Source organism: Echinops telfairi, unplaced genomic scaffold, assembly GCF_000313985.2.
Source record: "Echinops telfairi isolate 266 unplaced genomic scaffold, ASM31398v2 ScPeMD7_7469;HRSCAF=8507_0, whole genome shotgun sequence".
Lineage (NCBI taxonomy): Eukaryota > Metazoa > Chordata > Mammalia > Afrosoricida > Tenrecidae > Echinops > Echinops telfairi.
Window position 1 is genome coordinate 33161788 of NW_022111372.1, and position 14242 is coordinate 33176029.

General features: G+C 45.2%; 1 protein-coding gene across 1 annotated transcript in view; it reads right to left on the reverse strand.

Annotated features, from left to right (window-relative positions):
* DSCAM (DS cell adhesion molecule) overlaps nt 1-14242 on the reverse strand; it is a 617895-nt gene that overhangs the window by 19103 nt on the left and 584550 nt on the right. The window contains exons 31-32 of the mRNA XM_045284541.1: nt 4587-4784; nt 2678-2980 (exon numbers count right to left, since the gene is read on the reverse strand). Of these exons, the coding sequence (XP_045140476.1) occupies nt 2678-2980; nt 4587-4784 (501 nt within the window). The remainder of the gene's footprint in view (nt 1-2677; nt 2981-4586; nt 4785-14242) is intronic.

Genomic DNA, 14242 nt, shown 5'->3' on the forward strand with positions numbered 1-14242 from the left:
GCTTGTTTACCTTCAAGCTTTTAAGACCCCAGATGCTATATCTTTGATAGCTGGGCACCATCAGCTTTCTTCGTCACATTTGCTTATGTACCCATTTGTTTTCAGCGATCGTATCATGGAGGTGAGCACACAATGATATGATTTTTTGTTCTTTGATGCCTGATAACTGATCCCTTCTGCACTTCATGATCACACAGGCTGGTGTGCTTCTTCCATGTGGGCTTTGTTGCTTCTGCGCTAGATGGCCACTTGTTTACCTTCAAGCCTTTAAGACGCCAGACGCTATATCTTTTGATAGGGGGGAACCATCAGCTTTCTTCACCACATTTACTTATTCACCAGCTTTGTCTTCAGCAGTTGTGCCGGGAAGGTGAGCATCATAGAATGCCAATTTAATAGAAGAAAGTATTCTTGCATTGAGGGCCAGCACTCATTTCATATAAAAATCCTCCTAAAAAAACACTGGCATCAAGTCACACCTGATTAAAGATCCAAAACCCATCCAATTGCCTTCAAGTCTATTCCAGTTCAAAGGTCATACACATCCATAGAAGCAGACGGCCACATTTTTCTCCCAAGGAGCAGCTCGTGGGTTTGAACAACTGATCTTTCAGTAAGCAATGGGGTGCTTAAAACCGTGGGACCAAGGTTCCTTCCCCAAGTAATAAAAGAATTCTCTGCCATCAAGTCAATTTGACTCATAATGACGCTATGGGGCAGGGTAGAACTGCCTCTGTGAGTTTCTGATATGCAACTCTTTAGAGGAGTGGAAAGCCTTGTCTTTCTCCTGAGGAAAGAGTGCTGTTGTCAAACTGCTGACCTTATAGATGGCAGCCCAACACAGAACTTGTATGCCACGAGGGCCTTCTATAGGTACCGAAAACCAAAGCGAAATTCAATGCCATGGCATCAGTGCTGACTCACAGAGAGTCCTTTGCAGGCTTCTGAGACTGTCGTTGTTTAAGGCAGTATAAAGCCTAGTCTTTCTGCCTGGGAGCTTCTGGGGGTTTTGAACTGCCAACCATGCAGATCACAGCCCAACATGTAACTACTACACCACCAGGGCTCCCATTTTAGAGGTTGCAGCAACCAAAGTGGAGTGAGGTGAAACATGGCCACAGACACATTTTCCCCTTTGACCACCTTGCCCTGAAGCTGGACACACACCACCACCACCAAATCTATAGCACTGAGCTGATGTTTTTCTGCATTTGCTTTGCAAGTAAAAACCAAAACATACACATTGGAAATGAAAACACCCGACAATAACAGCTCAGCCTCTCCCTTGAGGGGGTGAAGGAATGAAAATAAATGAAGCTATCACTCTTTATTGTTTGCTGGCATGAATCTTAACTTGGTTTAGAAGATTATTTCCAGGGTAGAAAATTCTTATTTCATGCAAGTTTATGCATTGGTAGGGCTTATTTCATCTGGGCACTGTGCCATTAAACCAAGGCACTCGCAGTAATTTAAAATGGAAGATTACATTTGAAATGGGACCAATATACAATGGCTCAGAAAATGGGTACCTGGAAGAATACAGTTGGGTTCAACAAGATTCAATAGGCCAAGCCACCAGGAGAGTTACCAAAGGCTATTGGATGGGCAATGGCGATTCTTCCGATGAGGACTGCCTTGGGTTGGATTCCCTCAGAAGGTGTTATTTAGACCACACACTGGTTTGCAAATATCCGCATTGACACTTGTGTGTTTCCAAATAAACTGGCTTCTCTTGAAAGACTAGCCCATGCTACATTTTCCATTTCCCCTTGGGATCAGTTAAGAGGAAGTTTGCTAGAATCTTTTCTCTTTCCATAGTCCATGAGTTCTATGAAAGTTCATGTCCCCATCACTCTGCTTGGCCCCCTACTCTCAATCCCCCTTCTCTCATTTCCATTACCTGGCATGGCTTGTGGGTCTTAGTGTTTGCACCTCCCATTCCCACCCCCAGAGGACTTATTCAGACTGGAGTCAAAGACCAAAACTCCTGGTCGACTTTCTAGTCAGTTATGGTCACTTTAGACAACCCATTCATATAAAGTCCCAAACACTGGTGAATTCCTTCTTCCGTCACAGCCCTGCTGCAGCAGTTTTAGAACCCGTCCTTCCCATTGCGATAGTCATCACACCGAAAGGCGGCGTCCTCTTCGCCTGGGTCCCTAAGAGCCCTATACAGAAACTAGGGCAGAAGGATGCTCTTCTTTTCCGTTTCCAGGATCAGCCTTAAAAAACGATCCACAAGGTCTGTTTTCTGGCTCTCGAAACATTCACCCTTAGACCCGTGCCGCCACGACAGGAGGAAGTACAAAGTGCGCTGCGCCCTGGAGAGACCTCCAGAGAGGTGTCACCGCCAGCTCCCCATTTCCATGTGAGTGTACCATTTTGGAGGTGAGTCCTCCAATCCCAATGAAACTTCCAAATGGGACACTGTGTGGAGCAGCAATGAGTTGTCCCATCAAGCCCCGACCTCATTTCAGGTTCACAAACAACGGAAATAGTCATTGTTGTGTAAAGACTATAACCAAGGAAGTGGTTTGCTATATAGCAAACCACACACAAAATACCCAGTCAGGACACCAAGGAAGCCTCTCCAAAGAAAACCAGTAATTAAAGAAGTGAACGTTGCTCAGTAATGTCACCCCTCCCCGCCTACAAACACATCAATTCCTCTTCTCACCTGGTCGGTGTGCCTTTGGAACGGCCATGTTCATCACTCTTCCTCCATCCTGAGGTTTGGGGGGTGATGCAGTAAACCTGCAGATCCCCGATTCTGAAGGGGTGCTGGAGGTCAGACTGTCTGTGTACTCGTTAGTCCCTGCCGTCAACTGTTCGGACGATGTGTCCGATATGAAGCACTCTGTGATGGTGAATTTGGCGTGCCTCAACTGCTCTTCCAGCTTGGCGTGCTCGTAGGCCCTGGCAAGTTCTTCATAAGTGGAGGAGGCACTTTCTGTGGAGACCATGCTGCTTCTCGCTCGATCTATGCCATGCAAAAGAAAAAACACGATGATGACCTAGTCCCCTTCAATTTGAACGACCTGGACTATCCGTTCTGACTACTGAATGTCTCTTTCAGAGCATAGTGTAATCAGCCAGGGGTCTTGACTCTTTGATCGGAGGAATCTGTCTTTGCCAATCAAGAAGCTGGCTTCATAAGCCATGACAACATGACCCTTGAAGCTTGTGACCCTCGCTGCAGTCAGATGTCCCTAGCTTAGGACATTTCCATAAACGAGCAAATTCACTCTTTAAAAAAAAACAAAAACAACCCGCATTTAGTTAAAACAATTGGGAGTGTGGTATAAATGCACTGCAGTACCTTTTCCCTGTTCTGACTTGCAAATTGATTGATACCATAGAGACTGCTTAATTGGCATGAATGATTGGATCTCTATGGTTCAGCTCCCCTGGCCTTAGGCTAGGGGAAGGAGGGCGTGACTATGGTTAGAAAGAAAGATGTGCCTTTGCACGTACATTGTCCCCTAGGCAGCATGGTTGGGGTTCCTGGACAGACTGCCCTATGCAGGAACTAGAAAAGAGCCCAAACTGAAACAAAGGTGCTTTTGAATCCAGGCCCTATCTTCTAGTTGGGAGAGTTCTGCAGTGGAAGCCCACAAAAAAGTTCTGCAGTCACCTCAGTGAAACTCTGAGATTCTTCTAAGAAGAATTAACAGCCATAAAAATAAATTTACATGGTGACGTTCCACCTCTGGAGCACTATTTTTGAAGTATATCATCGAGAACAAAAGAAAAACGAGTATTCAAATTCCCTACAGCTATTAGGTTCAGATGTGATTTCTTTTAAAAAATTTAGGTGGTGGGGGGGGTGCAATCCAGTGCTATTCTTAGGCCTCCTCTTCTCTCAGAAGTGCAATCTTGGTGGTTGATGGCATACACGCGATGACTTACCTTATAATCAACCCCGGTTTAATTGTCAAAAGGATCAGCCTATGTGCCCTATAGAGGGTGCTATGACCTTGTCTCATAACTTCCAGTGCAGTATCATAATCTTGGAGATGGCATAGGGTTATACCCCCCCTGAGGATAGCCAGGAACGATTGTCATTGTTCAGGTGCATGTAAAATTTCTCTAGGAGAAAGCAGCCTGGCACTCAAGCCACTTGCAAAACAGATACCGTTGGGGTCTGTCTGGCAGAATTCATTCAGGTCTGATGCAAAGGCTAAACAGTTGTGTTGGTAGCGCTTAGGTAAATTGCTTTAAGCAGAAAAACACAAACAAAACGAAATCACAGTTGTTGTTGAATGTATTCCAACTCACAGTGACCATGACCCCACGTGGGGCAGAATTCTGTTGTGTGGAGGTTCTGTTCAGAGGGCTTTCAATGGTTGATCATTTGGAAGTACCTCCAGATGGGCTCTAACTGCCAGCCACTCATTAGCAGCTTGAACGCTTAACCGTTTACACTACCCAGAAAGTCCAAGCTTTAAAAGACAGGAAGTTAAAAAACAATGACAAAACACAAACAGCCCCCCAGGAGCTCCCAAGAGAGACCCCACAGCTCATGGTGTGGTGAGTGCAAGGTCAGGGTCACGCTGACCAAGGAGGAGGAGGAGTGCTGTCCATACCTGTGTCCTGGGAGGGACTGACGCTGTAACTGTCGCTCTCCTTGTCCACTGACCCTGCAGCCCTCGGTGTCGGCAGCCTCCAGTCCGTGGTGAGAGTGTGTGCTGAAATGGTGGGGTGGGGTCTGTTGAGGGTCCACTGACTGGCATAGCGGTTTCTCGCTGTTGGTCCGGCTTTGGCATTCCTCCTGGTGGTTGGATCTGTGAAGATTCAAGTCTAACGTTTGTCATTGTCTCGAGATTTGTTTGGCTGATCACGCCTGAGTGGAGCCCTCCCATCCAGTCCCACCACTCACCCCCGAAGGCCAGCCTTCCAGAAACCCTGCCTGATTTCTACCTGCCTACAGTCCGCTTCTCCTTTCTTTCCTGGTGTGAAACACTCATCAGATGCTTAAGTTGCTTCTAAACCATGATGAACAGAAGGAGACCTTGCCTGCTCCTGGGCCACCCTCACAATTGCTGATATGTTTGAGCCCATTGTTACAGCGATGTGTCAACCCATCTTCTAGATGGTTGCTCTTGTTTTCATTGCTTCTCTATTCTACAAACCATGGTGTCCTTTTTAGCAATTGGATCAGATGCTTGCACATTTAAATGATCTGTAGGAGAAAGAATATTAGATTTGGACCAAGAAGCTATAAGTTCAAGCTTTGCTCATGGCTCTAAATAATTTCGTGGCTCAGGGCTCATCGTTTAAGCTCCCCCAGATTCTCTATCTTTGAAAAATGAGCAGGCTCCGCCAAATATGCTCTAAAGTTCTTCCACCTCAAGATGCCCTCTGTACGATTGTCTCACATGTACTAGTCTGCAAACACAGCAGGTGCCAGCAAGTCAGACTGGGGTGACACTGTGTTCCGAGTAGCGCTGTGCTCCATAGGATGTTCAGCCCCTGCAAGTCTATCTTCAGCACCATCTTCAAAGGAGGTTTTTGCCGGCTTTTAGCCCAAACCTTTCTATGAGTAGTCAGGTGCGTAACCATTTGGTGACCCATGAAGTCAGTCCTGCTGTCTTGGCAAGTATGATCATTTGGTGCTTTAGCTAAATTGCAAGCACCGAGAGCAGAGGGACCATACCTTTTGGTTCCAGGGCTCCTAGAGCCCTTTGTATTTGGTACTGTGTATCTTCCATGGAATTTTCCTAACGTTGACAAAGGTGACTTGGATTATTCAATCTGGAGAACAAATGGTGGTGGGCTGTGCCTATCTCACACGTCTACCATAGGTTAAAACAGAAGGTTTATGTAAATAAGGGCTGGTGCCAGGTGGGTTTTCCTTGAGTCTGAAGCAAAGACACCAAATCCCATGGGAAGGACTAGGTTCTTTGCTAAACTAAGGAAAAGGATCTTGTGACCGCTAAACAAGTTGGACACCTGGATATTGGCTACCATAGTTTACAGTGTGTGTGTGTGTGTGTGTGTGTGTGTGTGTGTGTGTGTGTGTGTGTGTGTGTGTGTGATACTGTGGAAAAGGAAGAAGCTCCAGAAAGATATTTTTGAGGCTTTAGCCTCAAGCCCACCTCAGATCCTAGATGAGTCTCTCCCACCTTTGAATTCTGCTTCCCCAAATGGAACCTTAACAGTTATATTTAAAAATGTCCTGATCACTTCTAAGCACAGTAGCTTGTGTTGACAGATGTGATGGACGCTTATAGTGCAGCGATCCCAAATCACAGGTGTGTGAAACACTGAAGGTGCCGCTTGAACATTTAAGCTAAGTTATAAACAACCTTAAGCCAGCAGAAACTTCTCTGACGTAAACCACTTCGAATGTTATCAGCCACTACCTTGTTGTAGACCCCCTTGCTTTGTTGTGACAGGATATGATATAGCCCAAGTACTGAATGTGCCCCCCTGGCTGTGAACCAGTGTGTGCATTTCCTTAAGGCAACATGGGCTGGACACTCCTGAAAGATCATCACCGTCTGAGGTCAGAGGCCTAAACTACAAAGCATTCCCAGGCTTTGGCTCTATGAGAGCAGGGTGGGCGCAGGTAGACACTCTTCCACATGATTCTATGATCCTCTCTGAAGAGTGAGATTCTGCTGGAAATTCTGTGTGCCCCCCCCCCCAACCAAAGCCCACTTTAGATCCCAGCTGCAAGCAACCTCCTCTCCTCCTATGATAACCTGTGGGCAATCATCCCTCCTCAGACCATTCAGTAAAAGCAAACATCCTAAGGTTAGAGATTTAAACTGCCACTAACTTTGCCCAACTCTGACTCTAGGTCTGTCACTGTCTTGGCATCTTAGCTGTGTGTTGTGCTATGACTACCGGGCCAAACACAACGTGAGTTTATGCTGAAAAACCTGAACATTTCTCTGCTTAAGTTCACAAAATCCCACAAGGCAACTGCTCAGCACGAATGGAATGAAGTAACTGTGAAAGAGCAGCTCTGAGAGGGTGCAACCTGTGACATTAGTGAACTCACCCACCTATGTGCTCTCCAGGAGTTTGAAGTGCCTCCCGCACAGGACATGGGGTTCCTGTATTGGGCCCATCCATTGAACCTATTAAAATGTCTCCCAGTGATCAGATATTATCCAAGGTCACTTCATGGATGAAGCAATAGAAGCTCAGGGAGAGGTGACTGAAGTGGAGCTCCAGGGAACCCACCGACAGAGGTCCACAATTGTTTGTCACTTGGCCAGATGTGTCCTTCCCCGGGCCATCTGAATTTTCCAAAACGCCCACATGACATTAGCTCCTTTATCATTCCACGTGGGGGCATTAGAGGCTGGCACAGGTTAAATGGTGAAACGGCTTTCGTTTTAAATGGAGGGCTTTACTTTTTGCAAGTTTCTAGCTAGTGGACTTTGAACCTAATCCATCACTCAGCTGGATGTGTCTTGAGATGGCAGGTAAATCGATGTATTTTAAGATTTCTTGGGTCATCACAAAACTCGGTCTTGGTGTATACTCTCTGGGACATTGCTTTTAAGACTGATTCCATCCCTCACTTGCAAGGTTCCGCTGAAGAACTCCATTGGGAGGTTTTCTTTCTTCCTTGATTAGAATATAAATGAGTTATGGTGTGCCAAGCTCTCTAGACAACAAGGTGTGAATGATAATTGCATCTCTCCTCCGAAATGCTCGGGGAGAGAGGGCCACAAAGAGATAGAAAAACATTATCATGGGTAGGAGGCGAAATGTCTTCCAGGTACTATCGACTTGATAAGTGGAGCTTAAACAAGTGGAGCTTGTTATTTAAATGCTAATGAATCTTTTCCAGAAAATTACCCAGCTCCTTGCAGGAGTTTGGAGGGTTCTGATCTTTACTCTTCTTGAAGTTTGCCATTAGAGCCGTGGGTCATTCTGAGCGAGCTTATTTCTGGTCAGCGTGCTTGGAGGGGCCAGTTCTATAGTAAACTTTCTAGTGATTTCCATAAATTTACCCAGGATTTTGCATAACTATAAGGGTTCTCATCTACTCCCCCCCCCCACACACACACACTCCCAACCCCCCACTGGGGAAGTGAGGCTGGTAATCTGCTTCTGAAGGGTCACAGGCTTGAACAGCCTCTGAAAGCGTCTACTCTGTGGATACGCACAGTCACAAGTAGGGATCGGCTTGATGTCCGCTAACACTACCATCACTGTTCTCGCATTACTGCAACCTCAGTTGTGGGTCATTCTGAGTTGACTTGTTCCTGCTGAAGGCTCTAGGAGGGGCCAGTTCCGAAGCTCTACTTCAAGGACGAGCTCACCGGTCATTGTCATGGAGTGGAGGCAGGCTGGCAGTGACCCAGGCGACAGGGTAGAACCACTCCTGTGAGTTTCCGAGACGGAAACTCTTTGTGGGGGTAGATAGCTCTGTCTTTCTCCCTTGGAGTGGCTGATGGTTTCGAAGTGTTGAGCTTATATTAGCAGGTCAACGTGTAGCCTCTACATCACCAGGGTCCCCACTTCACGGAAGTCATTTCCTCAAGACCCCGCATTCCTCACCTTTGTCACACGGGCAGAAACCATTACTCCCACAGGCACCATTTTTTACTAAGAATGTCCCACTGAGAGGAGCCCTGGTGATGTAGTGGCTACCTGTTGGGCTGTGATCTGCAAGGTCAGCAGTTCAAAACCACTAGCTGCACCTTGGGACAAAGATGGAGCTTTCCACTCCTGTACACAGTACAGTCTTAGAAACTCATAGGGACAGTTCTTCCCTAACCTGTATGGGTCACTATGAATCGGCATCCACTTAGTGGCTGTGAGTTTGGGTTGTTTTTTTATGTTTTCTTTGGTCCTACTGAGGAAATGGTAGAGTGGAGCTGCACAAGTCAGCTGCTATACAAATCTAGATTGCTCAAGTTACTTTGTTCATCAGTCCCACTTTTTCCAGATGAAGACAGCTTTGCCAATGGTCTTAAAATGTTGAAAATATAGGTCATGATATTAGTTTCTTTGAACCGTACTGATGGTTCTACTCTGTTCTGCGCCAGCATCCTAGAGGGGAAGTTGTTTTTGTATGTCGAATACTGGAACATACATTAAACAAAATTTAATAAGGCTTTGGGGAGCTTTTGTTTTGTTTCCAACTAAATTGTTCTGTCTGATTGCTCCTGATATAGCAACTAATATATAAATTACTGAATGGAATCAAAGTCATATATGTATGTGTGTGTACACATACAGAAGAGGTTACTGAGTGGCATCAAAGTAAAATATATATGTGTGTATATATACATAGATAGTGTATATAGATATATATACACAGACAGTGTATATATATATATATAGATAGATAGATCTATACACACTATCTATGTATATGTGTGTGTGTATATACAACTCCTTTGTATGACTTACTAATTAACGTATATACAACTCCTTTGTATGACTTACTAATTAACGTACCATACAAGCAGATAAATATTGTGGATTTACTACTACAGCATGGGAAACATTACTAGTTTCCACAACATGCTAGTGAAAAGAAAAGTATGATGAGGTATAATGTCTGCTAAACAGCCTATAAATTATACAGTAAATAATATAAAGTGCACTTGGCATTTCAACAGTGGGTCAGAACTTGAGTTAAACTTCTGCCCTTGGAATCAAGTTATTTTAATTAGCCTGAGTTTTGGATGGGAGAGTGGATCATGGGGTTATAAACTATGTCATGTGATCTAAGACTGTGATCCTGATATTAATTTGACTTTCCTCCTCAAGCTATTGGCTTCTGCAGCCATTGTCCATGGAGAGGCTGACGTTAGCAGATCTGGACATTCCTGTCATTTAATTGACAAATGCTTCTGCACTGGGGACTCTTCAAACACATGCACTGGTCCCCCGCCCGGGACCCCCGCTAGCACCATTCTGAGAGACTGAATCCATGCTGTAAGCTCTTCTTTCTTAATAACTATTTAAAGCCTATTCTGTGGTCCCTGCATTCTTTTTAAGTAACATCTCTGCTAGTCTAAGGCAATATGGGAGCGGTTAAGAGCAATGCTTTGGGTAGGCTGCCAAAGTCTGAAGCCCTGCTTCACCACACACTGGCTCCTTAGCCATGGCCAAGTGACTGGTGCTGAGGTGCCCAATTCCCTCATCCCTGAGACCAGGATGGTATCAACATCCACTTTTAGGGCTCTTGTAAGGAAGATTCACGACCTCGAACTTGTAAAGCATGAGGGTGTGCGGGGAGAGTTCAATAGTGAGACTTTGCTCTAGAATAATGCACACTCAGCCAGGGAAGGAGCACGTCCTAAGAGTACTGGAAAGATGTGGGTGTCAGAAATTTGGTGATTTGATTCAGCAGGCTAGAAATTCCATTAAGAGAATTTGGCAGGAAAATCATAAAACTAGGTTCTGGAGAACACACAGGATGCCTAAAGAAACAGTACTAGAGGTAGGCAGGAGCCATATCCAACTCATTTCCTGTGCAGTGCTCAGAAATGCTCTTTGCATGACTTGTGGATGGATGGGTGGATGCATGGAAGAGTGGATGGGTACTCCCCGGTAAACAGAACCAAACCTAACAGGTCAGAGCTGATACTTGTTACTTCATACTGTGGCTTCATACTTTTGCACATGTTGATGCAAAATTGTATTCAAGTTCTCATTGGTAGTGATTTCTTCAGCGAGTACCTCAAAATGTGGTGAGACAGGACTGTGTACCAAAGGACTTCACAAAGTTCATAGAAAAATGGATGAAAAGATCGAGGGCATTTTCCATGCCCTGTTTCCTGCCCCGGGTGAGAGCATTAGAGACACTCACTGTTGAGATGCTTCAGGTAATGAAGAACAAAGAGAAAGGGGTTCAACCGAGTCTCACTTAAGCAACTAGTTAGATACTCGTTTCCTCCCCCTGAAGTCTACCTTAGAAATTTGAGACTAGATCAATATTTGCAGGAGCTGTGCTAAATGCCTGATGTGTCATTTTGTGGCTCGGGTTGAGAACAAGGACATGAATTGAGTCCCAGGTATTGGGATCCCACAGGAGAAACGGAGAAGTGTTTTCACAGGTCTAGAGATAAATAGCATAGGTTGCAATTTCTCCATTGTGGCAGCTTGATGGCAGACTAATAAAATGCCTAGGAACATAACTTCTACATGCTAGTCATTCTAGTGGGTTAACAACTTTACCCATTCTAGTGGGTGAACAACTTTACCCATTCTAGCTGCTGTTCTTGCAATAAAGAGTTCCTATCATGGCAAACAGCCTTAACACAATTAGAATAATGCCCTTTTCAGGTGAGGTAAATCAAGGACAAAAAATGAATTGACACAGATTTGTCAGCTGCAGTGAGAAGGGAGAAGACCTTGTCCCGTGGGATTGGGTTGACAGAGGGGCATAGCCTGGGGGAGGTGAACAGCCTTGGGGTACAGGAGACAAGCAGGGGGCCGAGCTTGAGAAAGGCTGCATTTCAGACTCTTGTGGCAACGTTCTCCATTCTACTTCCAGAATGGAATGCGCCCAGTCTCCCAGAATGAGTTTTAGGGAATATGTAATGAAAAGTCTACTCAACAGTCTCTTTCTAGCACACGGTGTTCTACAGATGCTAAATGAATACTCTAATTTTTTTTTTAATCAGAGATGTGCATAAATTAGAGTAAATGTGTCTATTATGAATAAACATTATTATTGAATGAAGTTCATCACAAAGGGGAGAAGCATTGTACGTAAACTGCCTTTACTTCATTGTAGTACTAGCATAATACTACGCTCCTAGACTGGGTACCCTGGAACTCCCACAATGGCGTGTACACTAGTGACTTTGGCCTGCTAGGCCTTGCAAGGGCAGGCTATCCCTACTGGTCCATCCTGCTCCTCCTCCTCAATGCATTCCAGGGCAGCTCCTGTCCCCCGACATGCCTCAAAGTCTTGGGAGTTTGGCCCTTGCTGCTTCCCTGCTCTCCTTTGAATCTTGGTTCATGCCTTCTCCTCAATGGTGGCTTTCCCAGATGACCTGGACCTAAGGGAGCTTCTTATTTCCCATGGCATCCATTTTCGCATTGACTCTTTACCATATCTTTCGGTCTTATTTTTTCCAAGGACTTACTGAACAATAAGAGATGTTTTATTTCTTGCTTTACTGACCCTGGAGAGACTGAATATACAAATGACCAGACCATATAGAAACATACAGCTCAGACCCACAACCTGCAGCAACCAGACACAAAGTTGAACCGCGGTCTGTGGCTACTAGTGGAGGAAGCAAAATGGTAATCCTTGTAACAACGGGCTCAAAGTGGCCGGCACTTGATTAGTAAATAACAGCTGCCTTCATTTTTGTGCCCTTTCAATTCAAGATCAACCCAAAAAAGCCAATCGTGTTCCTGAGGCACTCCTCTGCAATGCCCCATTTCTCCAGCTTCCTCGTGCCCTTCCCTCTTTTCCACTATAAAACAGCCCCATGTACTCGCCTGCTTTTGAGTCTCTGCCAAACCCCTGCCACACATCACAAGTGCTGATTAAGCCGTCTTCATGTGTTCTCCTGTGGATGGCCTGGGTTGCTTCCCACACTGACTCCACTACTAGGAAGAAATTTATGTCTTCTTGCTCATGCTGTACTCCATCGCTGAGCACGGGGCCATAGGTCAAGGAAGGCTTAGTAAAGCTGTTGAAGGTTAAATGTGTGGATTCTTAAAGTTCCTTCAGCATGCTTGCAATTTTCTCGCCTTGGATCCATGTCACGCCCTTTTCTGACCCACCCACCTTCTATGTTCTATTCCAGTGATCTGAGATGTCTGTTTGTGACTCAGAGTCATGTCTCTGTTCTGATTTTAAATGCCATAAGTATGCTCTTCTCCTCTGTCTGAGCCTGATCTTGCAGAAGGTGGGTTTCCCTGTATGTCCTTGAGTGTCATGGCCTCTTCTCCCATCTGAGTTATGCATTTGCCACTAGCCCTTGTCCATTTCTCTGCTCATTAAACCCTGGAAAGGAGGTGAAAATGCATGTTGCTTTTTTATCTGGCAAGGAGAGCCGATGGAAAGCTACACACTTGACAGGGATGAGGGACAAGGCATCTCTAGCACAGGGGCATGGGTGACAAGGGGCATTTCTTCCCATATTCCTCTGAAGCAGAGCCATTTCCAGTGGGTGGCATGTCTCAACATGGGGTTCCCAGGCATCAACATCACAGTCATCAAGCATGCTTATTACGATGCAGATTCCTGAGCCCCAACCTGGACCAACTGGATCTGAATGGTGCAGCCCTGGAATCTGCATTTTACACAGGACCCCTGGGTGATTTTGAGGCACGCACACATCAGTGATGGAGAACCACTGTGAGGGACCAGTCCTGTGTTCTCTGCCTCTTTTGCTCTCTCCAGCGACTACCTGCAAACTCCCACACTGACTGCACCCCAGGAATGCTTGGGCCAAGGGTCTGTTCTTCTTAATGCCTGGTCTGTCCCAGGCCCAAAGCTTCCCAGAGGCAGGAGCAAAAGGGGCTCAGAGACCCATCAGAGCCCAGTGTGGAGTCACTGAGATCACAATAGAACTCCAATTTCTAGGGAGGATGTGAACGACCTAAAAGATCTGAAGAGAAAGGCTCTCATTTATACCCTTCGCATATCACAGTGTCCTCATGTCCCATTTTTGGCCCGGGCCAATGCCACCAAGGAAGGACAGGTGTGGGGAGAGTGAAGAAAAAAATATCATGGAAGAATGAATGGCTCCTTCAGCACATTTTAAACAACAACTCGTCATGTGGATGTCATTAACAATTTCAATAGCTCTACACTATTCCATATACTACACTATTCAGCAGGCAACCTGTGGCAGTTCACGGTGCTGGGCACATTTCAGAAATACTCCACCAGAGAGGGGGATTGAGGGAGAGCAGCTTTCAAGAGCAAAATATTTACTTTACTAATTATAACACATGACTCTAGGAATGTAAATTTTAGCAAAGCGTGATTAGAGATTTAAGAGACAGACATCAAAGCTTTCAAAATGATAACAATCAGGACAGCAATTTCTCAGTCCTTAAAGAGTTTTAGGAACAATTTCAATTATGAAGAAACAAGAATATCTAATTAATAAGCTCTAGATAGGTATTAGGAAATTTAATTTCATGAGGTAATTGATTTCCATATATTATGAAGGCAAATATCCATAATTAAGCCCAACATAATCCCCAGGCTTTAATTTTTCTCCAACAGTTTATTCAGGAGAGAAGTATAATAAGCTTTGAGGACAGACCCCTCTAGGGCGGAATCTTG